This window comes from Macaca fascicularis, chromosome 13 (genome assembly GCF_037993035.2).
Source record: "Macaca fascicularis isolate 582-1 chromosome 13, T2T-MFA8v1.1".
In the NCBI taxonomy this organism is placed as follows: Eukaryota; Metazoa; Chordata; class Mammalia; order Primates; family Cercopithecidae; genus Macaca; species Macaca fascicularis.
Genome location: NC_088387.1, coordinates 20,545,360 through 20,572,833, shown reverse-complemented (window position 1 = coordinate 20,572,833; position 27,474 = coordinate 20,545,360). Strand labels below are relative to the sequence as shown.

Here is a 27,474-nt window from a genome sequence, read left to right as displayed (position 1 = left end):
GAAAGGAATGATCATATCTATACATAATTTGAGATTGAAATAGTTTCAGATTTAAGTCAAATTGATATGAAGAAAAACAAAATTGTACCAACTAAGATATATTTAAAGCTACTGAAGAAAAATAATTATGAAATAAGGAATACACTTCAGTTCATCTGGGGAATCTGAAATTAACTGTCGAAGTACCCCACTTAATTGAATCAATTTCAAAATACCATTTTAGGTATGAGCATTTCCATATATCTGATTTATCATGGTCTTGAAATGTCTTGAAATGAAAAAAATTATTATTTCAGCAGTATAAGGCTACATTATTAATATTAGTCTACTTTAACATTTTATAACTTAAAATTGTATAAGTGACACATGAATTTAATCAGAGGAAAGAATCTCAGTTTTAACTCTGACTTGCTGGAAACAAGGAATGTTTCTCAGCTGATACAGCAGATACATTTATCATATGTATCCTTTTTTATATTCAACTAGATCCAACATTTAGCTGTAACCAAATATTACTTCAAATTTTACTTCAGGAAGTTTGAAAAATACTTATTTTTCTTGACACTTACTTCTCTTTCTGCTTTCTCTTTTTCATTTTGGCATTCTTTTTCTTTCAAATGATTCAATTCATTGACCAACCTCTTATTGTCTTCTTGTAGTAAAAGACGGTGCTTTCTGCACTCAGCTTGAAAGTTTTGTACTCTAGCATCACATCTGGCTTGAATATTAAGTATTGCTTTTTCTCGATTGTCAGCTTTGTTGCGAGCATCATCCAGTTGCTGTTGAAGTAACATATTTTGTTTTTTTAGTTGACAAAATCTTTCCTGCTTTTCTATGCATTTTTCCATTTTATCATATTCATTTTTGTACATTTTTTCAATGTCCTTCATTTGACACTGTTTTTGGTTTAGTTCTCTTTGTACATGTTCAAAAACCGAAGACTTTTCTTTCAGAGCCTCTCTTGTGTAATGGAGCTCAGTTTCGAGGACTCTGAACTTACTCTCAGCTTTAGAAAGTTGCTGAGAAAGAGTCAGAACACAAGAATTCGAATTTTCCTGTAAATGACACCATTTATCTACTGTGCCCTGGAAAGCAAGCTCTTGGTCTCTTTCTGATGAGTGACTTTGATCATGATCAGATAGAGCAGCATTCAGTCTACAACGGTATGATTCCGTTTCTGTTTCCAGTATTTGCCTGGTCTGTGTTTCCTTCTCCAGTTTGGAACGGAGCGTTGCGTTCTCATCTGTCAGAGCAGCAAGCTGTACACTATAATCAGCTATCGTTTTTGCTAATGTTTCCCCATTCCGTTTTAGCGTCTGTTGAAGGTCTTCATGCTTTCTTTTCATAATTTCAAAGTCTTTTAAGTATTTCTTTTCCAGGTTTTGGTTTTTTATTGTGTCTATTTCCAGTCTGAGCGTGGCAATTTCATCTTCCATCAAGTGGTTTTCATGTAGCAGATCTTCTTCTTTTTTATCAGTATCAGAAATCTAAGTAAAACAAAGAAAACTTATAACTAGTACCCAATAGGATAACATATTGTGATTGCTTTTGAAATTAAATAATAACCTGTGCATTTATACAATGAGAGGGTTGCCATAACTGGGTATCTAACTGGGAAAAAAGAAGTTGAGTCAAAACCTCAAACCTCAAAAAGCATTAATTCCCCAAAGTTTGAAAGTTTATTTGAAGACAGTGAATCCATGAAAGCAAAAAAAAAAACCACTCGAAAATTTTTTTAAATTTCAGAATTAAAAAAGGCTTTTACTGAATTACAACAAATTGCAAAGCATAAAGAATTAATAACTATGATCACGTTAAAAAATTGGGTTTACACTCTAACATCTAAGCTATACATCTCCCTATAGTGAGAGCCTTAGCCTGGCAGATATTTGGACAGATGAATGACATTTTCCAAATTCTTTAACTTCCCTTTTCCTAAAATATTGTATAGATATTCTACTTTTCTAATATTGTTATGGTCAGTTTTAAGAATGACATTTATTGACAAATGATAAGTCTAGATATTGTACTAAGCACTTTTACATGCACAAATCAATGAACTCATGTAGTTATAATTCTATAGCAAAAGGTTAAAAATATAAGCAAGCTGCAGGACTTTTCCCAGCTTTTCTGACTCTACTTCTAGTGCTCTTCCACCAAATCCGTTACTTCTGTGAGGTAGATATAGACATACAAAAATAATCTTTTATTTCAAAACACCAAAAGTCAAGAAAATTAAATTTATAAAGCTCTTCCTAGAAAATCATGAGATTATTTGCTATTGTGATCACTTTTATTTCTTTTCCATAACATTTGAAACAGTAATTAACATGAAATAGGGGAAAATATGCTGAACTATGTCACTAGGAACAAAATACTCACAATATCATTAAGTATACATTATAGAATAGCATTGTTTTCAAAAGGTCTTTGAACTAAATAAAATATTTCAAGATTATAAATAATTGTAGCTATAAATTCCTTGATTCATTTTTAAGATGAAATACAATTTGGGTTTTTTTTTAGGCTTAAATAATATACATTAAATGAAAGAGATATTATAAGTAACATTAAAAAAAAGTAGAAATATGAAGTTTTACCAAACCTGATTTGAATTCTTTCCTACACTCTTCAATTCCATCTCCAGTGATTTGAGAGCCAGTTTAACTTGTTCTGTCACATCAACTTCTATCCTATGTTGCTCTTCTGTTGTTCTTAACTTTTCCTGAACTTTTTGGTGCAACTCTTCAACATTTCTTCTTTTCTCTTTTTCTTGCTGTATGGTAAATCTGTAAATATACTTATCTTAGTATTTATTTTATCAGTGAGGAGTAAGCTTTAATTTTTTATCTTGTGCAAATTCCTACCTAAGGGGTACCATGGATTCTCATCAGATGGATTTTATTTGACCCCGTATATTGTGACTTGCTTTTCAATCTGACTCTGGCATAACATTATGAGACAAGGAAGCAAATATTTAATCAAAAATATATTTCCTTGCCATACCTTGAAATTGCCCTGCAAAGTCTCTTGTGGGAAAAATCCACATTCTATAGAGAACCCCCTTTTCCCCCTTGTTTTCCTTCCTTTCTATGAAGATCCAGGAGACAATCAGCTAAGAACCAGGCACCCTTTTTAAAAGTTCCCATAAGAAAACATTTTACAACCTGCTCTCTCTGAAGTCTGCTGAGAGATTCCTCTGCACAAGAAAACTTGGTCCCCACAATCATTTACCTTAACCTGAACATTTCTTTCCATTAATCCCAGGTCTTCAAATAAACTCAACCAATTGTCAACCAGAAAATGTTTAAATTTATCTATAGCCTGGAAGCCCCTGCTTTCAGTTGTCCTGCCTTTCTGAACCAAACCAAAGTATTTTTTAAATGTATTTGATTGATGTTTCATGCCTCTCTAAAATGTATAAAACCAAGCTGCGCCCCTTGGGCACATGTTCTCAGGACCTCCTGAGGGCTGTGTCAGTGGCCATGGTCACTCATATTTGGCTCAGAATAAATCTCTTCAAATATTTTACAGAGTTTGACTCTCTTTGTTGATATTAGAAAATAAAACATTCATATGTTGCTTATTATCCTAATAAAGTTTCTATGTTCTTAAATACTATTTTTCTTTCTAGTTCTCATGTTTTTAATTTCTCACCTCAATCTCATCCAAAGGACATGTATAAGTTGAAATGTACTGACAAAAGAACACCCTGCATAAGTTTCTGTTACTTGTAACTCTAGCAAATATTACGAAAAAAGATGCTGAAAATTATTCAGTAAAGTTACAAGATAAAAATTACCTTTTCTTCACACAGTAATTACTTTTCAATTAGGATGAATCGTTTAGAGTTAATTAACATAAAGTAACTTTTTATAAACAAGTTAATACATTCACTAGAAATATATTTCCACCTTCATGAAACATTCATTGCAAGTATCCCTAAACTAATTTACTTTGTAAGATAGCACTTTTGATGTGTTTATGAAATATATATCAGCAGATTAGTGTAATCCAAGACTAGGTTAAGAATGTAATATGTTACCCCCTACACTTTTTAAGATTGTTTTTTGGGCAACACTTTCAATCTATCCTGTTGATTAGTATGTATTTTATAAACAATTTTAAAATCTGTTTTGGAACAACACAAGATCTAATATTTAATTAAACAATAAAGAATAATACGTGTCTTCAGCATAAAACTTTGAATTAATTTTATCTACATAGCAGAGGGATGTTGAATAAGCTAATCAGTAAACACTTTCCATTTTACTTTTTATTCCCTGCATATTAAGAATAAAACTGGATAATTTTTTTTTTTTTTTTTTTTTTTTGACAGGGAGTCTCACACTATCACTGGGCTAGAGTGCAATGGTGCAATCTCAGCTCACTGCAACCTCCGCCTCCCAGGTTCATGGGATTCTCCTGCCTCAGCCTCCTGAGTAGCTGGGATTACAGGTGCACACCACCACGCCTGGCTAATTTTTTGTATTTTTAGTAGAGACAGCATTTCATTATGTTGGCCAGACTGGTCTCAAACTCCTGACCTCGTGATCTGCCCACCTCAGCCTCCCGAAGTGCTGGGATTACAGGCGTGAGCCACCGCACCCGACTGATAATTTTTAAAATAATTATTCTGGATAAAGAAAATATCTATTTTATACCCTGTTGATTGAATTATAAATTAATATAAACTTTCTTAAGAACAATTTAGAAATATTGATCAAAGATCTAAAACAGATCTAAAAAAGTTTCTGTACTTTAACCAGAAGAATTTATCCAAAGTAAATAATTAAAAATGTAGAAAACTACGTGTAAATAAAAGATGTTCCTTGTAGCATTAATACAAAAACTTTTTAAAACCTAAAATTCAATTCATCAATTAAATAATGAGATTTCCAAAGGGTAAAATTCTATACAGCCATTAAAACTATGATTTAAAAGAATATGCATTTAATTATTAGAGAAGTATTCACAATTAAGAACTTGTGATATTATATCCAATAATTTCACACTCCATAAGATTAAGAAACTTTTTTCCCTGTAAATCCTAGAAGGAAAGTTAGCAATTACAAAGATTTTCCTTATACGTCTTTAGTATAAAACAAATAGTTCTAACATTTCTTTAGAACAAGGTCATACCTCACACTACAGAGTTCTTGTTCGCATTCAAGTTTTTCATGCTCTAAGCACGATTTTATTTCTTCTTTTTCAGATAGTCTCTTCCGTAGTACACTGACCTTATTTTTCATTTTTTGAATTTTTACTATAAGTCGCTCACAGTGATTATCTTTAAGTTTTATTGATCTTTTACAAAAACGAAATGCATTTTTAATTTTTGATAGGCGAACACAATCTGTAACCGGGAAAAAACAAAATAGAGATAAAATACATGAGTAAGTTTTTGGATATAAAGGACTGTGCATTTTTAACATGCATTCATTCATACATTGAACAAATATGTACATATTGAGTGCCTACAAGGTAGAAGATATTATACTAAGGTCTGCAGATAAGACAACACCTCTGCTATTGTTTTAGCTTAAAGCATAATGAAGAACCAAGATAAAAAGGTGACAATTATAAACTCAGACAGGTCCTGTAAAAAAAAAAAAAAACCATAGTTATATGACTGCGTAAGATAATTTGATCTATACTTCACCCAGGGAAGATTTCCCTGAGGAAGAGACACTACACTGAGAAATGAAGGATGAGAAAGAAGCAGTTAGGCAAAAAGGAAAGCAAAACACCCTGGCCAGTTGACAGCACGTGCTGTGCCGAAGCTCTGCTGCAATCTATTACTAGCTCTGATGGAGTAACGGACAGGAGTTTTCATCTTACCTGAAACAATAAAAAACAAAACAGACAAAATACATTAAGCAATGATTTCCAACACAGTGGGCTTCAGGCAATGAAGATGGTAGGTGATCACTGTAAGACAGAAAACATATATAGCAGGCCTTACAATTGTCCCAGCTCTTTTGACAGAGTTTTGACAGAGGTTCAAGGCCATGACAAAGGGAGAAAATCTGACATAGAGCTGGGGTTATGAAGCTGAGAGGCTAGTAAAACCAAAGCAGATAGAGATCACAGGGCTGAAAACTGGAGAGAAGAAAGCAGTACAGGAAACAAATCCTGGAGATGTGCAGAGATTCCCTCTTGGGTATTTAGTGGAGTAACGAAAAGTGCTTGTGTGCTAGGAAACTTCCTAAGAACAGTGGAAAATAAAATTTAAAAGAAACAGTTAAAGAAAATCAGCAGAAACTATGCCTGGGGTTCACACAATGACTGGAAGAGGGTCCATTCCCATGCACCAGGCCAAAATACCTCATACTTCTTATGCTTCACATGACAATGAATATTCAGAAAGGTCTTGCCTCAGGAGTGAGGAATTACCCCAAATCTAAAAGCAAGAATGGAAAGATTATAAGTAAATCTCTGTACTCCAAATAAAACTCAAGACAGTAAGTGGAGGCAGGGAAGGTATTTTTTTTTTTTTTTTTAAACCAGACCATACTTGTGGAGATGCAAATTACATTGTCAGAAGTAAAAACTATAGTGGATGGAAATAAACACAAATTAGAGATGACAAAGGAAAATATTCCTAAATTTGACACAATAAACTGTGAGAAACTTTCAAGCAGCTAATCAATAACTCCCTAAATAAAAAAAGAAGAGATAGAAAAAAAATTAAAAGAAAAAATGGCCGAAAATATTCTAACCTTAATACAAACCATAATCCCACAGATTCAGGGAGGAAGTGTCTGGGACAGAAAAAACTGAAAATGTATCATTGTCATTTTTTTATACCATCTATGATGTATAGTATTACTGAAGGTGGACTGTGATAAGTTAAAATTATATACTAAAAATCCTAAACATTAATATAGCAAAACAGTTATCCCTAATAAACCCCAAAATATATGCAAAATTGAATCATAAAAAATAGTTGACTAAAAGAAAGCGGAAAAAGAAGGGGAACAAAGAACAGCTGGGACTAATAGCAATCAAACAGCTACTAGACAAACATAACTATTGTCAATGACATTATAAATGACACTTGTCTAAGAACCTCAACTCAAATGCAGACTGTCAGGCTCAGTAAGAAAGCAAGACCCAACTACAGGCTGCCTATAAGAAATGCACTTTAAATGTAAAGACACAAATGGTTACAAGGATGGAAAAAGATACATGCTAACAGTTGCCAAGGGCAGCTGAGCAGGAGTGGGCTGTGTTAATACCAAAGTAGATCTCATAGCAAAACAAACAAACAAACAAAAAAACCAGCAATAAATAACAAAAGGTCATGTCACAATAGTAAAAGGTTAAGTTAATCAACAAAACATAACAATCCTAAGTGTTTATGCACCTAATAACAAACCAGCTTCACAATATATGAGACCAAAGTGGATAGAACTACAAAAAGAAACAGACAATTTCTAAGTAATCTGAGGTTTCGATACCCTTTACTCAATAAGTGATAGAACAAGAAGGCAGAAAATCAGCAAGAATAGACTTGAACAACAGCACGCTTTTCAAGTACCCATGGAACACTTACCAAAAATAGGTCATATTTTAGGCCATACAACAACTCTCAACTAAAGAGTTGAGTCAGAAGGATTTAAGTCATACAAAGTATGTGCCCTGACCACAAATCAATCAGATTAAAGACCAATAACAAAAATAACTCTGGGAAATACCCAAATATTTGGAAACTAAGTAACACACATCTAAATAACCCTGGGTCAAACAGGTAATGAAAATGAAATAGAAATTAGAAAATATTCTGAACTGAATAAAAATTTGTCAACCAGAATTTGTGGAATGCAGCTACAACTGTACTTGAATAGAAATTTTTAGCACTGCCAAATGTCTATATTAGAAGAGTCTCAAATCAATGACCTTGACTTCTACCTTACGCAACTAGATAAAAGAAGAGTGAATTAAACCCAAAGCAAGCAGAAGAAAGAAAATAATACACATCTGCTGTGGTCTGAATGTTTGTCTTCCCCAAAATTTATATGCTGAAAGCCAATCACAATGTGACGGTATTAGGAGGGGTGATTTTTACATGAGCCAAGCCCTCATGAACAGAATTAGTGCTTAGTGCTCTTATACAACAGACCCCAGATCTCCTTCACCCCTTCTGCTAAGTGAGGGCGCAGAGAAAAAGAATTCATTCATGAACCAGGACATGTTCCCGAACCATACACCAAATCCAACAGCATTTGGATCTTGGACTTTGCTGACCCCACAACTGCAAGAAATCAACTTCCGTTGTTTGACCCAGTCTATGGTATTTTGTTATACTCTTGGTTTCAGAAGAAACAATAGAAAAAAATCAACACAAAACACTTTGAGGAGATCAATAAATGTGATAAAGCTCCATTTAGCCAGGCTGCTCAGAAAAAAAAGAAAAAATACAAATTACAAATTTCAGAAATAAACAAAGTGACACTATTATAGATTCTACAGATACTAAAAATATAACAAGATATTATAATTTCTATGTAAGTAAACATGACAACTTAGATAAAATTAACAAATTCCTTTTAAAATGAAAATTAGCAAATCTCAATCAAGAAGCAATAGATAACATGAATTGCCCTATATCTATAAAAGAAAGTTAAGTTATAGTTAAAAACTTTGCTAAAAGAAAACTCCAGACCCAGCTAGCTATGTTGGTGAATTTTACAAAACATTTCTGGAAGAAAATAATACAATTATACACAAACTCTCCCAAAAGAAACAGAAAGAAGAGTATATCTCAACTCAGTCTTTAATGTTAGCATTGCCCTGAACTAAAACCAGAAAATATTACCAACAAGAAAATTCCCTCATAGCATGAATGTAAAAATTCAACCAATTTGTGATACAACGAAGACATCCTCCAATAGTGGAGTGAATAAACTGCGGTTAAACAGCCATATGGTGGAATATCACTCTACACATAAAGAAATGAGAAATCAATTCATGAAAACATGTGAAGGAACCTTAAATGCACATTACCAAGTGATGTAAGATAATCTGAAAAGGCTACTTACTGTATGATTCCAACTATATGATCAGGAAAATGCAAAACTATGGATAAAGTAAAAGTGTGCCAAAGGGTGAGGGATGGCAGGAAAGGATACATAGGCAGAGCACAGAGGATTTTTTGGGAAGTCAAAATAATTTCTATAACATGGATACACATCATTGTACCTTTGTCCAAACCCATACATATACAGTACCAAGAGTAAACCCCAATGCAAATTATGGGCTTTGGGTAATTGTAATGTGTCAATTTAGGCTCATCTGTCATAGCAACGACCACTATGGTGAAGGATACTGGTAATGAGGGAGGCTACATATGTGTTGGGGTGGGGGTATACAAAAAAATATCCAAACCTCCCTCTCAATTTTGCCAGGAACATAAAACTCGTCTAAAAAATAAAAGTCTTTATAATAAATTCTAAATGAGACTTTAGTAAGTTTAATCCAATAATATAATAAAAAGGTAATACATCATAAACAAAGGGGGTTTTATTCCAGAAAAGGAAGGGTTGGCTTAACATTGAAACATCATCATTATTTAGCATAAAATGAACTAAAAGAGAAGACCCACAGGATCATCCCAACAGATAGAGGCATCTGATAAAATTTACTCCTGCTATTTCAAAGAAGAAACACTCTCAGCAACATAAGAATCCGAGGGAAGTTCTTCAGCATGATAAAAACGTCTATGATGAATCTGCAGCTAACGTGCATCATAGTGAAAAACTGAATGCATTTCCCATAACATGAGGAACAACACAGGAATGTCTGCTTTCACTACTTGTATGTAACATTGTTCTGAAGATTCTAGTTAATGCAGTCAGGCAAGAAAAAGAAATAAGAGGCGTCCAGGTTTAAAAAAAGAAATAAAATTGTCTTTATACACAACTGTGACCATACAACATGTATGGGTAAACCTCAACCTGTGGGCCAGCTTCTTGTCTATGTCAATAAGCTTTTACTGGAACACAGCTGTGTTCATTAATTTATGGATGGTCTATGGCTGCTCTCATACTAAAATGGCAGAGTTTATCAGCTGCAAAAGAGACCCTTTTACCACAAGTCTAAAATATTCACTATCATTAGTAAGAGGGTAATTTGAGAAAGAAAGGTTTAATAACTTTTTGTCTGTGAAGAAAATCTGATCAAATCTACCAAGAACATGCCAGAACTAATAAGTGAGTTTAACAAGATTGAAGGATACAAATTCAATATTGAAAAATTAACTGCATTTCTATATGCTAGCAATAAACAATCAAATCAAAATTTTAAAATTAGCATTTTCTATAGTTTTATAAAAATGTATATTTGGATTAGCAATGCTCAACCTGTATAAAGTCAAATACATCTATACTAACTAAACTATCATTTACAACTTCATCAAAAATGAAATACAGATAAATCTGATAAAATATGAAAAGACCTGTAAACTAAAACCTGCAAATTACTACTGAGAAAATTAAATATTACTTCTATAAAAGCAGACATACACTTTATTGAGTAGAAAGATTCACTATTGTTAAGATGTCAATTCTCCCCAAATCTATAAATATGACACAATCCCAACTTAATTTCCAACAAGCAAGCAGTCTTTATTTTATTGATAAGCTGATTCTAAAGTTCATATAAAAATGCAAAGGATCTAGCGTAGTCAAAACAGAATAAAGAACAGAATTGGAGGATTCATTTCAAGAATTACTATAAATCAACAGTAACCAAAACAGTGTGCCACAGGTACAGGCTGAGTATCCCTTATTCAAAATTCTTCAGACTAGAAGTTTTTCAGATTTTGGATTTTGGAATATTTGCACATACATGATGAGATATCTCAGGGATAGGACCCAAGTCTAAACACAAAACACATTTATTTTTCATATTTACTTTATACACGAAGACTGAAGGTAATTTTAAACAATACTTTTAATAATTTGGGACATGAAACAATGTTTGTATACATGAGGTCGGATGTAGAATTTTTCCGCTGTTGCGTCTATATTGGCAATCAAAAAGTTTGGGGTTTTAGAGCACTTCAGATTTGGGATATTTAAATTAGCAATGCTCCACATGCATAAAGAAAGTTAAATACAGAAAATCCCCAACTTAAGGTGGTTTGACTTATTGACTTTACAGTGGGTTTACTGAAGTATTAAATTGCTTTTGACTCAAACACTGGGTTTACCCCAATTTGAGGAGCATCTGTAAATTAATAAAACTCAATAGAGAGTCTAGAAATACATAACACATATGCAACCAGCTTATGTTTGACAAAGGCAGCATGGCAATGCAGTGGAGAAACGATAGCCTTTCAACATGTGGTGCTGGAACAACTGGCTGTCCATATCCAAAAAGTGAACTTGAATCCATACCTCACCTCACTCCATATACAATAGGAAACTCAAAAATGGAGGATAGATTTCAATGTAAGATCCAAATCTATAAAATTTCTAGAACAAAGCATAGGAAAAAATCTTTGTAACCTTGTGCTAGGCAAACATTTTTTACATATGGCAAAAAATGCAAAATCTGTAATTCAACAAACAATTAAGTTGGACTTCATTACGATTAAAATCTTCTGCTCTTCAAAAGATACTACAAAGCAAGTGAAAAGTCAACCCAAAAACTGGAAAAAAAAATACCCTTGTAAAAAAGTAGCTAAAAAGTAATAGTATCCAAATACATACAGAATTATTAAAACTCAACAGGTAAGAAAACATCAACCTAATTTTCTAAATGGCAAAAGATTTGAAAAGACAGTTCAACAAAGAAGATATACAGATGGCAAATAAACATGGAAAGATGCTCAACATTTTAGTCATTAGGATCGTGTACATTAAACCCACAATAATATACATAATACACCCATCAGAATGACTAAAATTAAAAAAAATAAATACAGCACTACTGTGACAACATAGCAACTGGAATGGTCATTTACTGCTGATGAGAATAGAAAATAGTACAAATATTTTGGAAAATCATTTAGCAGTTTTTAAAAACAGGAATATAAAGGGCCATGAGGAGACTTCAGTGGGTGATGGATATATGTTGACTATCTTGATGATAGTAATAGTTTCACATGTGTATACATCTGTTAAAACTTATCAAATGGTACCTTTTACATGTGTGCACTTTATCATATATCAATTGTACCACACTAAAGCTACCGACTGTAGAAGCAAACACCTAAGGCACTGGCTGTGACACAGAAAAGGGTATGCAATGATGCAGTATAAAGTTCGAGGATGGAGATCTTATTGCTATAAGAGGTCCTTATAGCAATAAATGGCAGCTGGGTTTTCAGCAAGCAGGTAACATGATCAGATGTGATTTTTTATAACTATATAATTATGGTTGCAGAACAGGTCATGGTTTTGGAAGGCAGAATAGTAGGAAAGACAGTTATAAGGTTATCATAGTATTTCAGGTGGGAGGAAATGGTAACTTGACCATGAGTAAATGGGTAATGGCATAGAAGAGAAGCAGAGTAAACAAACACATTGGGCCTGCCATTCACACTGAGAAAAGTACAGTGAGGAAATGATCATAGCTCTTTGACTGAAAGGGTACAAGACACAGTAGTTTTCATTCTATGTTGACATAAGGCATATTTCTGAGATGAACATTCTTGTGACATATCAGTACTGTACAGTACAGTGGTAAGCAATGTGTGCATACATTGCTATAGGATTAAAAAAGCCTTATATTTATGTATTGGTCCTACCTTTACACTTCATTTCATGTTGATCAATGAGTAATATAACTTTCTTACAATTGGAGCAAAGCGAGTCATCCTCTGAGGCTATTTGAGATGACTGAATTATGTCATCAAAGTCATCCCTAGAATGTATTTGGTTTTTCACCTAGAAAATAAACAACACTGTTTCAAAATGTCCCCAGAATATTTATAGCATATACTAAATGTACAGAAGTGGGAATTACCCATCTGTTTATATGAGCACAAACACAGGTGCTTGTTCTGTACTTTTTTTTAAAAGCAATTTCCTTTATGTTGACTCTAGTTCAGCAGGTCACATGGTCTACAGAAAAATTAGTTTCCCAGTTCCTATGCCATTCAGAAAACTGACAGAGAGACTTGGGTTAATTAAGGAACAAAGATTAAGAAAATGTCTTCCTGAGGTTGAATTATCTTAATTGCAAAAACAATCTGTTTCTACATACAATTATGTATTTAGATAATCCCATTTTACACAAGAGATTTTCATAAGTAAAAAATTCAAATGGATCAAATAATTGGTGAAGAGAAAAACCAGAGTAGCAGCAAGTGACCCTCTAAGTCTTTTTGAAGTTGAACTTTCCTCAAAGCCAGGAGCTCTACTTTACTTGTAATATGCTTACCTCATTCTTAAATCTTTGCATATATCACTTAATTCCACTTTTAGACATACGGCTGATGTTCTGTCACCATGTGGTGGAGAATAATGCACATTTTCTAATTCAAGTTTTATGCTTTCATACTTACTTGCACTACAGTTGTCATATAACGGCTTCTGGAACACATTCTATATTGGTTTTGTACTGTTGTGTTTGTAATAACAGAAACACCATGATCTTTTTTTTTTTCTTAAATCACAGGCTTCATTTCTTTGGAGCAAGTAAGTCACATATCTAAAAGGCTTTTTGAATCACTAAATTGAGGCATATGTCCGATGTTTACTTTCCAATTAGTGGTATTTTGGGATTTTTTTTTTTTTTTTTTCGATCATTTGCCTAACAACCTATTTGTCTTCCTTTATTTCAACCATAACTACTTCTGGGTTTCTTGCCTTCGTACTTTCTGTATCATTATAAAATTTTTCCTTGTTTGGGTTAAAACCATGTTCAGTATCTGGTTTGTTGTCATTTTCACAGTCTATACTTTATTTCCACTTAAATAAAGCTGGGGTGACTGGCAAGCATATTCTGGGGACCCAGAGTATGAATGAGATAGAAAGGCATTTTTGAGACCGGGTTATTTTTGTTCAGGAAATATCTGGACTACTACAGAGACAGACATGCCAGATGCATCACTTTCCTGACAATCAGGTGAATCATTTGTCAAATTAGAGGGTATTTACTTAAGTTTGTTCTTCCTGTGGAGTTATTAGGTAGTTGCTCTTCCTCAATACAAGCAGTTTTGTAATTTTCACAAATTTCACCGAAACTCTGCTTTATTTGTGATGAATTTTAAAGTTTTCTTTACCCTAATTTGTCTTGTTTGATCCACATTTTCTCATACTTTTGCACACAAGTAAGTCCTGCATATATAAAGAGGTCATTTCTATCACAATACTTTTTCAACTAGTTGTTGAGACAATTTTTGCACATGCAAAAGTGGAAGATAAATTTGCTAGTTTTGTTTCTCAGATGTCTTTTCTGTCAGAGTACATGTTTTAAAAATAACTTTAAATAATCAAGTGTAAAAAGAGAAAAATTAAAAAATAATTAAAGTTTAATATTAATCTTTTTAATCTATGTTTACCTACTCCCAAATCACTGGATTGTAACTAAGAAGTGAAAAATAATTTGCGTTAGCCTAAAAGAGGTGCAAAAACATAAACCATGAAACTTTAATTTGTCACTGTTTGTTTGGACTAAACTTGACTAATTCATTATGTGTTAAATTTCCCAAAAATGAATTAGGAGATGACTTGTGGTACTATAAAGGCACCATCACTTTAAAAGATTTTATCACTATACCTACAGTGTACACTCGAGTGCTTTTTCCAAAGATTACTAACTAGTGATCAGGCAAACTTTAAATTATTAGGAGCCAAAATCAACACCAGTCAGTAAGAAAAGCAAATTCGTACATTTTAATGCAAATTATATATTGTAATATGATTGACAGTGTTATATACTTATATAGATTATAGGCTTAAGTTCTAAGGTCTACTAATGACAGTGGATTTAATAAATTTAATAATATTTACAGATTTTCTATATTGAAATACATTAGGCAGTTATTGTTTGTACCCTAATACCAAAGGTGCCATTCTGCAAGGTATAATTCTCTTGATAGCCAGTTGGGTTGATTTTATGACCCATTCTCTCCCTGAATATAGAAACTGAAGTCAGAGATCCAAAGGGAAAATTAATTCTTAACTTTGGTATTAGTGACTGGCAATAAAAAAAACTGCAAAGTTTGAACCACTAGCAATAATTACTCCTTTAATCTGAATCCAATACAGTGATCGTCACTGTTAAATTGTTTATAATTTCTATTGCTTAAAATTGTAATTCAATATTTGATGTTACCTTCTTTAATATAATAGGAAGCTATAAAAATAGAAGTGCAAACAATATCAGGAACTTTTTAACTCAATTCCAAGAGTAAAGATTAGATATACATTACTATCGATTCCAACACTAAGTTTTAAAACTAGTTAAATGTTTTTAAAATGAAATATTAAATTACAATCAACTGATACTAAAAGGCTAATCCAAAGGTAAATTCATTTCAAATATGCTGTATTACCAAAGCAAGGAAAACAAGATTAAACCAGAAATTTGATTTTAAATTTTTACATACCCGTGGCTGGTTATTTTCATAGTCTTCAAGCCTCTTTTGCTCTCCCTCTGATGCCATTTCTAAGTCTTGTTCTGCTAAAAAAAAAAAAATAGATATTTAGTTAAAACGAGCTACACAGAACAGTTAGATAAAAGCCACAGTCGGCCGGGCGCGGTGGCTCATGCCTGTAATCCCAACACTTTGGGAGGCTGAGGCGGGCGGATCACGAGGTCAGGATATCGAGACTATCCTGGCTAAAAAGGTGAAACCCCGTCTCTACTAAAAATACGAAAAATTAGGCGGGTGTGCTGGCGGGTGCCTGGAGTCCCAGCTGCTCGGGAGGCTGAGGCAGGAGAATGGCTGAACCCGGGAGGCGGAGCTTGCAGTGAGCCGAGATTTCGCCACCGCACCTCCAGCCTGGTGGGGCAGAGCCAGACTCCGTCTAAAAAAAAAAAAAAACCATAGTCTTTCTAAAACCAGAAAATAAAAGTGTTTAAACGAAGCTTAATCTTTAGTATAATATTTACTTCTTTAAGAAATGCTTTTAATCCTCCAAAACTTCAGCAAACTACTTGGGGAGGCACGTATGTCACCAGGTTCAAGCCATGCAAACATGGTCAAAGATTCACTCACAAATTTATCCACCCAACATCAATAAACAAAACCATCAGAAATAAAACAAAATGTAAAAATCCAATAGAAACAGATGAAGTAATAGCACACTGTTCTTTACTTCACAATAGTACCTTATAACAGCACATTGAGTCTGTTGTTCATTATTAATCATTTCCAAAATGACTGCTACTGTTTACACTTTTATCAACGTGCAGTCTCTTCTTTATATCTAAAGTATTCTCCTCAACTATTCTGACACATTTCTTTCACAATTTAAGACTTAGCTACGTGAAGTCTTCCTTGACTCTGGCCATCTTTCCTCAGATAAACGGTTTTATTTAATACAGGTTTTATAAAATATGTAGTTAAGGTTTCAAAAGCGAGATCATGTCTCAATAGAAGAGTGTATCTATTCCAATGTAAACATGTTGACTGATAACGAGAAAAATGATCCTTATAAAGAATAGCACATCATGAGCCTGAGAGAGTAAGTGTCAAAGCTGATGGGAGGATGCTGTGGCCTATCTTTAATGCAATACATCAGATTCAATTATACCATTATACTACAAGCATTTATCATGTTCAACTATTTTTCCTATTATTTAGGGAGTACAAAGTTGTGAGGACACTTCCAATAAATATACAATTTATTTCTCATCAGAGAAACTGTTTGAAATTAATTAGCTTAGATAGACAGTTGTAGAATAAAAATTAATAAAACTATTCATTTTTTTTTCATTCATAGGTGGGCTACTGCTATGTCTGCATTGCTTGTATCCTGCAGTTTGGCCCTGTCAAGAAGTTTCTGAATCCACTCATACAAGAAGATATATAAACTACATCAACAATAGCGTATAGGCTGGGTGAGGTGGCTCACACCTGTAATCCCAGCACTTTAGGAGGCTGAAGTGGGTGGATCACAAGGTCAGGAGTTCGAGACCAGCCTAACATGGTGAAACCCCATCTCTACTAAAAATACAAAAATTAGCTGGGCATGGTGTCATGTGCCTGTAATCCCAACTACTCAGGAGGCTGAGGCAGGAGAATCACTTGAACCTGGAAGGTGGAGGTTGCAGTGAGCTGAGATTGTAACATTGTACTCCAGGCTGGGAGACAGAGCAAGACTCCATCTCAAAAAAAAAAAAAAAAAAAATTCCAAAACAACAAGAAAGTATATAAGCTTTCAATGTGAAAAATAATTGTCAAAAATGAAAAATTTCCACAGACATTAAGAACTTTTTGTACTTCAAAATCAGTGCAATGTTCACTGAATATATTGGTTTTGTTATTCAAAGAATAAATGCTATAACTTTTTGTTTCTCAAATTGGTTTGATTTGATATACCATGCTAATCTCTAAGGCACATTCATGGAACCGTGATCTTATTTTAAAATAGGGTTCTTAGTAAAATCAGTCAAACTTCCTTAGTTCAAATAAATTTCATTTGATTAACTATCATCAACACTTCTATGTAACGCTCACAAATTATTCCCACCACTTCTTTCCTCTTTATTTAGCAGTAGTATCTTATATGTATAATTTCTATTTCCTAAATTTTTGTTCCTTCCCCTCTGGCTAGAAACATACTCAGAAATAATAGCAAAATGACACTGTTATGTTACAAACTGCTATCAGATGGCAAACAGGTATATGGAAAGGTGCTCAACATCACTGGTCATCACAGAAATGCAAATCAAAACCACAATGAGGTATCTTCTCACCTCAGTTAAAAAGGCTTTTATCCAAATGGAAGGCATTAAGAAATGCTGGTGAAGATGTAGAGAAAGGGGAACCCTCGTACACCATTGGTGGCATTGTGAATTAGTACAGTCACTATGGAGAACAGTATAGAGTCCACAAAAAATTAAAAATACAACTACCTACATGATCTAGCAATCCCATTGCTAAGTAACCACTCAAAAGCAAGAAAATCAGTATTATAAAAGAGAAATCTGACCTGACATGTTTATTGCAGCACTTTTCACAATAGCCATAATTTGGAATCAACCTAAATGTACATCAACAGACAAATGGGTTTTAAAAATGTGATATATATACTGCTCAGTCATATGAAAGAATAAGATCCTCTCATTCGCAATGACATGGATGGACCCAGAGGACATTATATCAAGTAAAATAATCCAGTCACAAAGGATATGAATAGACATTTCTCAAAAGAAGACATGCATACAGCTAACAGGCACATGAAAAAATGCTCATCATCACTGGCCATCAGAGAAATGCAAATCAAAACCACAATGAGATACCATTTCACACCAGTTAGAATGGCAATCATTAAAAAGTCAGGAAACAACAGGTGCTGGAGAGGATGTGGAGAAATAGGAACACTTTTACACTGTTGGTGGGATTGTAAACTGGTTCAATCATTGTGGAAAACAGTATGGCGATTCCTCAAGGATCTAGAACTAGAAGTACCATATGACCCGGCCATCCCATTACTGGGTATATACCCAAAGGATTATAAATCATGCTGCTATAAAGACACATGCACACGTATGTTTACTGTGGCACTATTCACAATAGCAAAGACTTGGAATCAACCCAAATGTCCATCAGTGACAGACTGGATTAAGAAAATGTGGCACATATACACCATGGAATACTATGCAGCTATAAAAAAGGATGAGTTTGTGTCCTTTGTAGGGACATGGATGCAGCTGGAAACCATCATTCTCAGCAAACTATCGCAAGAACAGAAAACCAAACACTGCATGTTCTCACTCATAGGTGGGAATTGAACAATGAGATCACTTGGACTCTGGAAGGGGAACATCACACAACGGGGCCTATTATGGGGAGGGGGAGGGGGTAGGGATGGCATTGGGAGTTATACTTGATGTAAATGACAAGTTGATGGATGCTGACGAGTTGATGGGTGCAGCACACCAACATGGCACAAGTATACATATGTAAGAAAACTGCACGTTGTGCACATGTACCCTAGAACTTAAAGTATAATACAAAAAAAAAAAAAGGCTTCACATGTTGTCACTCCTTTGTGGGTGTGAGAAATTTAAAAAATAGAGCTCATGGAGATGAAGAGAAAAATCACCATTACTGCAGTCTAGGAAGGGTGTGGGTGCGGTAGGAAATTAGAATGCTTAATAAGTACAAACTATAGTTAGACACAATGAATAAAATCTAGCATTTTATAAAACAAAAACATGACTACAGTCAGCAATAACTAGTTGTACATTTTAGCGGTACTGAGGAAGTACAAATTAAAACCATAAAGAAATGGTTAATGCTTGAGGTGATGGATAAACCATTAACCATGATGTCATTATTACATATTGTATGCCTGTATCAAAATATCTCATTTACTCCATAAACATAAACATCTACGATTTACTCATTAAAATTAAAAACAACAAAAAAATAAAGTAACACACATACAAACACACAGTGTACTAATCAGAACATCTGATTGGTTTAATATAATAAGTGTAATAAAATTGACCAGAACCAATAAAAGTTAAAACAAACCAAATATGTTATCAGACAAAACATTTCATTAGATAAAAGCCATAATTTGAACTGACTTTTAAAGCAAAACAAATATTTTAGAGTACCAAAATAGATCTCTTTAAATAGCTAAAAAACATTGAAATTCCAAATTGGAAACTTCAGAGTATCAAAATGTAAAAGTAGAAACATCTGAATAAAATCTTGTATTTTAAGGCCAGGCCCCAGTGGCTCATGCCTGTAATCCCAGCACTATGGGAGGGTGAGGTGGGAGAATCACCTGAGGTCAGGAGTTCAAGACTGGCCTGACCAACATGGAGAAACCCTGTCTCTACTAAAAATACAAAATTAGCCAGGCATGGTGGTGCATGCCTGTAATCCCAGCTACTTGGGAGCCTGAGGCAGGAGAATCACTTGAACCAGGAAGGCGGAGGTTGCAGTGAGCTGAGATTGAGCCATTGCATTCCAGCCTGGGCAATAAGAACAAAGCTCTGCCGTTGCTTTTGGTGTTTTAGACATGAAGTCTTTGCCCATGCCTATGTCCTGAATGGTACTACCTAGGTTTTCCTCTAGGATTTTTATGGTATTAGGTGTAACATTTAAGTCTCTAATCCACCTTGAATTAATTTTTGTATAAGGAGTAAGGAAAGGATCCAGTTTCAGCTTTCTACTTATGGCTAGCCAATTTTCCCAGCACCATTTATTAAATAGGGAATCCTTTCCCCATTTCTTGTTTCTCTCAGGTTTGTCAAAGATCAGATGGCTGTAGATGTGTGGTATTATTTCTGAGGACTCTGTTCTGTTCCATTGGTCTATATCTCTGTTTTGGTACCAGTACCATGCTGTTTTGGTTACTGTAGCCTTGTAGTATAGTTTGAAGTCAGGTAGCGTGATGAGTTTGTGTCCTTTGTAGGGACATGGATGCAGCTGGAAACCATCATTCTTAGCAAACTATCACAAGAAGAGAAAACCAAACACCGCATGTTCTCACTCATAGGTGGGAACTGAACAATGAGATCACTTGGACTCAGGAAGGGGAACATCACACACCGGGGCCTATCATGGGGAGGGGGGAGGGGGGAGGGATTGCATTGGGAGTTATACCTGATGTAAATGACTAGTTGATGGGTGCAGCACACCAACATGGCACAAGTATACATATGTAACAAACCTGCACGTTATGCACATGTACCCTACAACTTAAAGTATAATAATAATAAATAAATTTTTTAAAAAAAAGAACAAAGCTCTGTCTAACAACAACAACAACAACAAAAAACCTTATATTTTTAAAAAATGTATTTTCCTTATGTATGCAAATCTCATTTTTGAAAACCTAAATAAAAATGATAACGGCTGCATTATTTAGATGAAATCCTGAAATAATATAAAAAAGTGAAATAATTGAGAATAGAAAGACTATGAGCATTACAAATAGATTAATGTACATCTTTCCACAGTTAAATCTGCATTACAAAGTTTACCTGGTGTGGATGTTTGTACACCCTTCATTTTGGTGGCTGTATTCAGAACAGAATCTTTATTTTCAATTGTAGCCTGAATGGTTTTAAAACAAAATGATTAGCACATGATGTATATTGTATAGGATATACAGTTAATACAAATGTAAGAGCAATTACCTTCAAGGTGGGCAGATTCTCAGGATACTCTAACAAGCAAAAAAAGTATATAATCAATCATATGTAAATGTGGTAAGGCCAACCATACATTCATGGAGTGTTAGCATCAAACTCAATACTCTTGCCTGTATTAGTGTAGGGTTTCATGTTTTTCTAGTTTGTTTCTTTGAGATAGTAACATGACAGAAATGCACTAAAGAAATTAGGAATACAGGCTTCAAAAAACATACCGTTACAAGTTAAAAATGAAATTATGCACCACATCTATTACTAAAAAATGAGGATTAATGTGGATATGCTGACTAACAAGGAGAAATGTGATCTAAAATCAGAGGAGCAACTCGTAACCCTAGAAATATATGTAAAAGTTGGTGCTAACTGTGACTGCATGACTTTCATGCAAGACATCAGAAGGATTTATACAATTATAACAAAAATATTCATCATGTTCTTTAACTTGCCCAATAATTGAGAAGGCCCACAATTACAATGACACTTAACTTGAATGTACACTTCACACCTCTTCAGTGGAAGTGTCATGAATTCATCAGTTTGGATATATGTTTGATGAACCTTAGTAGATAATATTCATTATTTATCACACCCATGTGGTGTAATAATCTGCCTATATTTCTTGTATCCTCTAGTTTAGCCTTCAGAAAATTTCTTCATCCACTAATGGCAAGAAGGTATAATATATAAAACCCATCAAAAACTATAATAAATTATACATACTTATACAAAATGAAATTGCTCCAGGCATTAGATATTAATGAACTTATACATTTTGAAATCAGGCCAATATACAGTGCAAATAACCATTTTAGGATTCAATTAATGCAGTCAACATTATTTTTGTCTCTAAAATTAGTCTGCTCTGGAATATCACTTTATTATAAAGAATTTTCACTCAATAGTTATTTTAACAAAAAAAAACCCAGCACTTTGGAAAAAAGCTAATGTATTCATATTAAATTTTAACTCATTCGAATGACTAATAAAAATATATCTCTGATATCTGATAAACAGGAATAATGAGACACTGAGGTTTATCCCAATTCTAGCACTCCTTCCTGATTCCAGTAGACATTGGAGCAGCCAGAAGTCAGATCTTCTCGTATGTAAATATTCCAAATGTATTTGAAGTGAGCTCGCTCAGGTTTCCTCAGCAGAAACCCCAAAATTACCTAACTAACTTCTTCCTTTCCCTCTTTCTTGCCTTGCAATCCCTCTTTCTTGATGAAAATAATTACTACATCAGTGGTCACTTTGCTTCTCATTCTCCAGTGTTTATGGGTTATTATGACAACTTCTTCCCTCTGGTTGTAGCAGAACCATCTGACATCTATAACTTCTATTACTTCTTCTCTTTCTCCTTCTCCTCTCCTTAGAAACATGCTCTGAAATAACAGCAAAATTATGCTATACCCTGATCCTCTTATGTTTTGGACTGTTTTCCAACGGTTCTTCTACATGATTTCAATGTAGGGAAGTCTATAACCTTGTTACTAAGACCATGGCCGAGGAACAGCAGCATCAAAATCACCTGAGAACTTACTAGAAATGCACAATCTCAGGCCTGCTGAATCAGAAAGTGCATTTTCAATGATTCCCCCGCTGATTTATTCAGGGGTGGGACGTTCTCTTCTATCTTGAGTGCACATGACATTAAATGTGTATTGCCAAATTACCTGTTCCAGATTTCCGACCAGCCATTATTCTTGTGGCAGTATTCAAAACAGGAACTTTCTTTTTAAATATAACCTGAATGGAATAAGAAGCAAAATAGTCAATACATAATATACGTTTCATAGACTAAACAATTAGTAATTCAAAATATAAATGAAAGAGTAACTACCTTCCAGGCCGACTGTTTCTGAGGAGACGCTGAAAAGCAAAAGAAATATATAATCCATCATATGTAAATATGATAAAGTTATCCGTACATTCATGCAGTGTTAGCATCAAGCTGTATCCTCCTGCCTGTACTAGCATAGGATTTGATGTTTTATAGTTTGTGTCTTTGGGACAGGAACATGAGGAAATACACTGAAGAAAATGGAAATACAGGCTTCCAGAAAATATACAGTCACAAATTACAAAGAGACATTAATGGGTCATGTGTGTATTACTGAAATAAAAAGTGTTGACATCAATGTGGATATCCCGAATGATGAAAAGAAATGTGATCTAAAATCAGAGGAGCAACTCATACACCCATGAATCAATGTCAAAGAAGGTAGTAAATACTATTGCATGTTTCTCATGCAAGACATCAGAAGGATTTATACCATTATACTACTAATATTCATCATGATCTTTAACTTGCCTGATAATTGAGCAGGTACACGATGACAATGACACTTCTGTAGAATGTACACTTCACAAGTCCTCAGTGGAAGTGTCCCAGCTTCATCAGCTTGGATATAGGTTTGGAAAATCCTAGTATATAATATTCTTTATTTCTCAAACCCATGTCGTGTAATAATGTGCCTACATTTGTTGTTTCCTCTAGTTTAGGCTGGGAAGATCATGTCCAAGACCAGCAGCATCAGCATCACCCGAGAACTTACTACAAATGAAGAATCTCAGGCCTGCTGAATCGGAATGTGCAGCATCAACGAATCCCTCGCTGATTTATTTGGGGAAGAGAAGTTCTTTTCTGTCTTGACTGAACACATTAAATGTGTTTTGCAAAATTACCTGTCCCAGATTGTTGTCCATCCTTTATTTCTGTGGCTGTATTCGAAACAGAATCTTCCTTGTCACTTGTCGCCTGAATGGAATTTGAAACAAAATAATCAATAAATAAAGTATGTTTCATAGACTATACATTTACTAGTTCAAAATATAAATGAGATTTTAATCACCTTCAAGGCTTTTTTTTTCTGAGAAGACACTGAAAAGCAAAAGAGATACATAATCACTCATATGTACATATGATAAAGTTATCCATACATAATGCAGTGTTAGCATCAAGCCGTATCTTCCTGCCTGCATTAGTGTAGGCTTTGATGTTTTCTCCTTTGTGTCTGGGGATTGGAACATGACAGAAATACACTTCAAAAGGAATACAGGCTTCACGAAATATACCCTTACAATTTCAAACATGGTATGATTAGTCGTATGTCTAAAATTAAAATAAAACCGTGTCAATATCAATACAGATATGCCGAGTGATGAGCACAAATGTGATCTAAAATCAGTGGAGCAACTCATAGACCTGAGAATCAATGTCAAAGCAGGTAGTACATGATCCCGCATGTCTTTCATGCAAGAAACCAGAAAGATTTACATAATTATACTACAAACATTCATCATGCTCTTTAACTTGCCCAATAACTGAGATGATACACAATTACAATGACACTTCAGTTCAATGTACACTTCACGTCTCTTCAGTGGAAGTGTCCTACATTGATCAGCTTGGATATATGTTTGCTAAAATCTAGTACGTAATATTCATTATTTCTCACACTCGTGAGGTGTAATAATTTGACTAAATTTCTTGTATTCGCTAGTTGAGACTTCCAAAAGTTTCTTCATCCACTCATGGCAACAAAGGATAATATATTAGCCTCAATAAAAATATCATCAATTATCAATCTTGACATACTTCTACAAAGTAAAACTGTGACAAGCATTAGATATTAGTAAATTTTACATTAGGAATCACTCTAATATTCATTGAAAATGACCATTTTAGGAGTTAATTAGATTTCAACATAATTTTTGCTTCTAAAATAGTCTTCTTGAGAGTATCATGGTATTCTGTAAAGAGGTTTCATTAAATAGCTATTTTATCCAAGAGTTAGCTCCTTGAACAAGGAAGGCAATGTATTCATATTCAAGTTTATCTCATTTTTTATAACTAAAATCAACAAAACGTGTATCTCTGATGCCGAATAGTAACAAAGAAGAGTAAGGAGTCACTGTGATTTATCCCAATTCTAGCATTGTTTCCCGCTCCAGTAGTTCCTGCAGCAGCGAAAATCAAATCTTCTTTAATACAAATACTGAAAATGCATCTGTAGTGAGTTCACACAGGTTTCCTCAGCAGAAAATCCAAAATTACATAAATAACTTCTTATTTTCCCTCCTTCCACCCTCACAATCCCTCTTCCTTGAGGAAAATAATTGCTACATCAGTGGTCTGGTTAGTTCTCATTCTACAGTGTTTATGGGGTATAAGGATCACTTTTCCCTCTGTTTATAGCAATACGATCTGATGCCTATAATATCTGTTACTTCATCTCTTTCTCCTTCCCCTCTTGATGGAAAGCATGCTGTAGAATTAAAGCAAAATTATTCTGTCCCCTGAACCCCTTATGTGTTGAACTGCTCTCCAATGGTTCTTCTTCCCAATTTCAATGTAGGGCAGTCTATAATCTTACTACTCAGATCATGGCCAAGGACCAGCAGCATCAGGGTCACCTGAGTACTTATTGAAATGAAGACTCTCCAGTGTGCTGAATCAGAACGTGCAGCTTTGATGAACTCCCCACTGATTTATTTGGGGAAGTGAATTTCTCTTCTCTCTTGATTGAATATCACATTAAATGTGTATTGTAAAATTACCTGTCCCAGATATTTGTCCATCCTTTATTTCTGTCGTTATATTTGAAACAGAATCTTTCTTGTCACTTGTAGCCTGAATGGGATTTGAAACAAAATAATCAATACATAGAGTATATTTCATAGACTATACAGTTAATAGTTCAAAATGCAAACGAGATTTTAATCACCTTCCAGGCCGGTTGTTTCTGAGAAGACACTGAAAAGCAAAAGGGATATATAATCAGTCATATGTACATATGATAAAGTTATTCAAACATTCATGCAGTGTTAGCATCAAGCTGCATCTTCCTGCCCGTCTTAGTGAAGCCTTTGATGTTTTATATTTTGTATCTTGGGACAGGAACATGACAGAAATACACTGAAGAAAACAAGAATACAGGTTTCACGAAATATACACTAATCATTTCAAACATATTACGATCTGTCATATGACTAAAACTAAAATAAAACAGTGTCAATTTCAATAAGGATATGTCAAGTAATGAGGACAAATGTGGTCTAAAATCAGAGAAGCAACTCAATCACCTGGGAACCAATGTCAAAGGAGGTGGTACATGCACCCGCATGTCTTTCATGCAAGATACCTGAATGATGTAGACCATTGTACTGCAAACATTCATCATGCTCTTACTGTAAAATCTATACTTCATCTCTTTCTCCTTCCACCCTTAGTGAAAACATGCTGTAGAATTAAAACAAAATTATGCCGTCCCCTGAGCCCCTTATGTCTTGACCTGCTCTCCATATTTCTTCTTCCCAATTTCAACATGGGGAAATATATAATCTTACTGCAAAGATCATGTCCAAGACCAGCAGCATCAGTGTCACCCGAGAACTTATTACATATGAGGAATCTCAGGCCTGCTGAATCAGAATGTGCAGCATCGATGAGTCCCCCGCTGATTTATTCGGGGGAAGAGAAGTTATTTTCTATCTGGACTGAACATGACATTAAATGTGTTTTGCAAAATTACCTGTCGCAGATTCTTGTCCATCCTTTATTTCTGTGGCTATATTCGAAATAGAATCTTTCTTGTCACTTGCAGCCTGAATGGAATTTGAAACAAAATAATCAATTAAAAAAGTATATTTCATAAACTATACAGTTAATAGTTTAAAGTATAAAAGACAGTTTAATTACCTTCAAGGGTGGTTGTTTCTGGGAAGACACTGAAAAGCAAAAGGGATACATAATCACTCACATGTACATATGATAATATTATTCATACACTCATGAAGTGTTAGCATCAAGCTGTATCCTCCTGCCTGTATTAGTGTAGGCTTTGATGTTTTCTACTTTGTGTATGGAGACTGGAACACGACAGAAGTAGATTGAAAAAAAAGGAATACAAGCTTCACAAAATATACCCTTACAACTGCAAACTTGGTATGATTTGTTCTATGTCTAAAACTAAAATAAAACAATGTTAATATCAATGTGGATATGGCGAGTGATGAGGACAAATGTGATCTAAAATCAGAGCAGCAATTCATACACCTGAGAATCAATGTCAAAGCAGGTGGTACATGATCCCACATGTTTTTCATGCAATACATCAGAAGGATTTACACTATTATACTACAAACATTCATCACGTTCTTTAACTTGCC

General features: G+C 34.2%; 1 protein-coding gene across 1 annotated transcript in view; it reads right to left on the bottom strand.

Moving 5' to 3' along the window:
* The window catches only part of LOC123566740 (ankyrin repeat domain-containing protein 36C-like), a 169,638-nt gene that overhangs the window by 16,903 nt on the left and 125,261 nt on the right, over positions 1-27,474 (bottom strand). The window contains exons 50-64 of the mRNA XM_065526823.1: positions 27,005-27,033; positions 26,838-26,910; positions 26,031-26,059; positions 25,864-25,936; positions 24,156-24,184; positions 23,989-24,061; positions 23,144-23,172; positions 22,977-23,049; positions 21,286-21,314; positions 21,130-21,202; positions 15,566-15,639; positions 12,758-12,896; positions 5,143-5,356; positions 2,606-2,789; positions 570-1,487 (exon numbers count right to left, since the gene is read on the bottom strand). Coding sequence (XP_065382895.1) covers positions 570-1,487; positions 2,606-2,789; positions 5,143-5,356; positions 12,758-12,896; positions 15,566-15,639; positions 21,130-21,202; positions 21,286-21,314; positions 22,977-23,049; positions 23,144-23,172; positions 23,989-24,061; positions 24,156-24,184; positions 25,864-25,936; positions 26,031-26,059; positions 26,838-26,910; positions 27,005-27,033 — 2,039 coding nt within the window. The remainder of the gene's footprint in view (positions 1-569; positions 1,488-2,605; positions 2,790-5,142; positions 5,357-12,757; positions 12,897-15,565; positions 15,640-21,129; positions 21,203-21,285; positions 21,315-22,976; positions 23,050-23,143; positions 23,173-23,988; positions 24,062-24,155; positions 24,185-25,863; positions 25,937-26,030; positions 26,060-26,837; positions 26,911-27,004; positions 27,034-27,474) is intronic.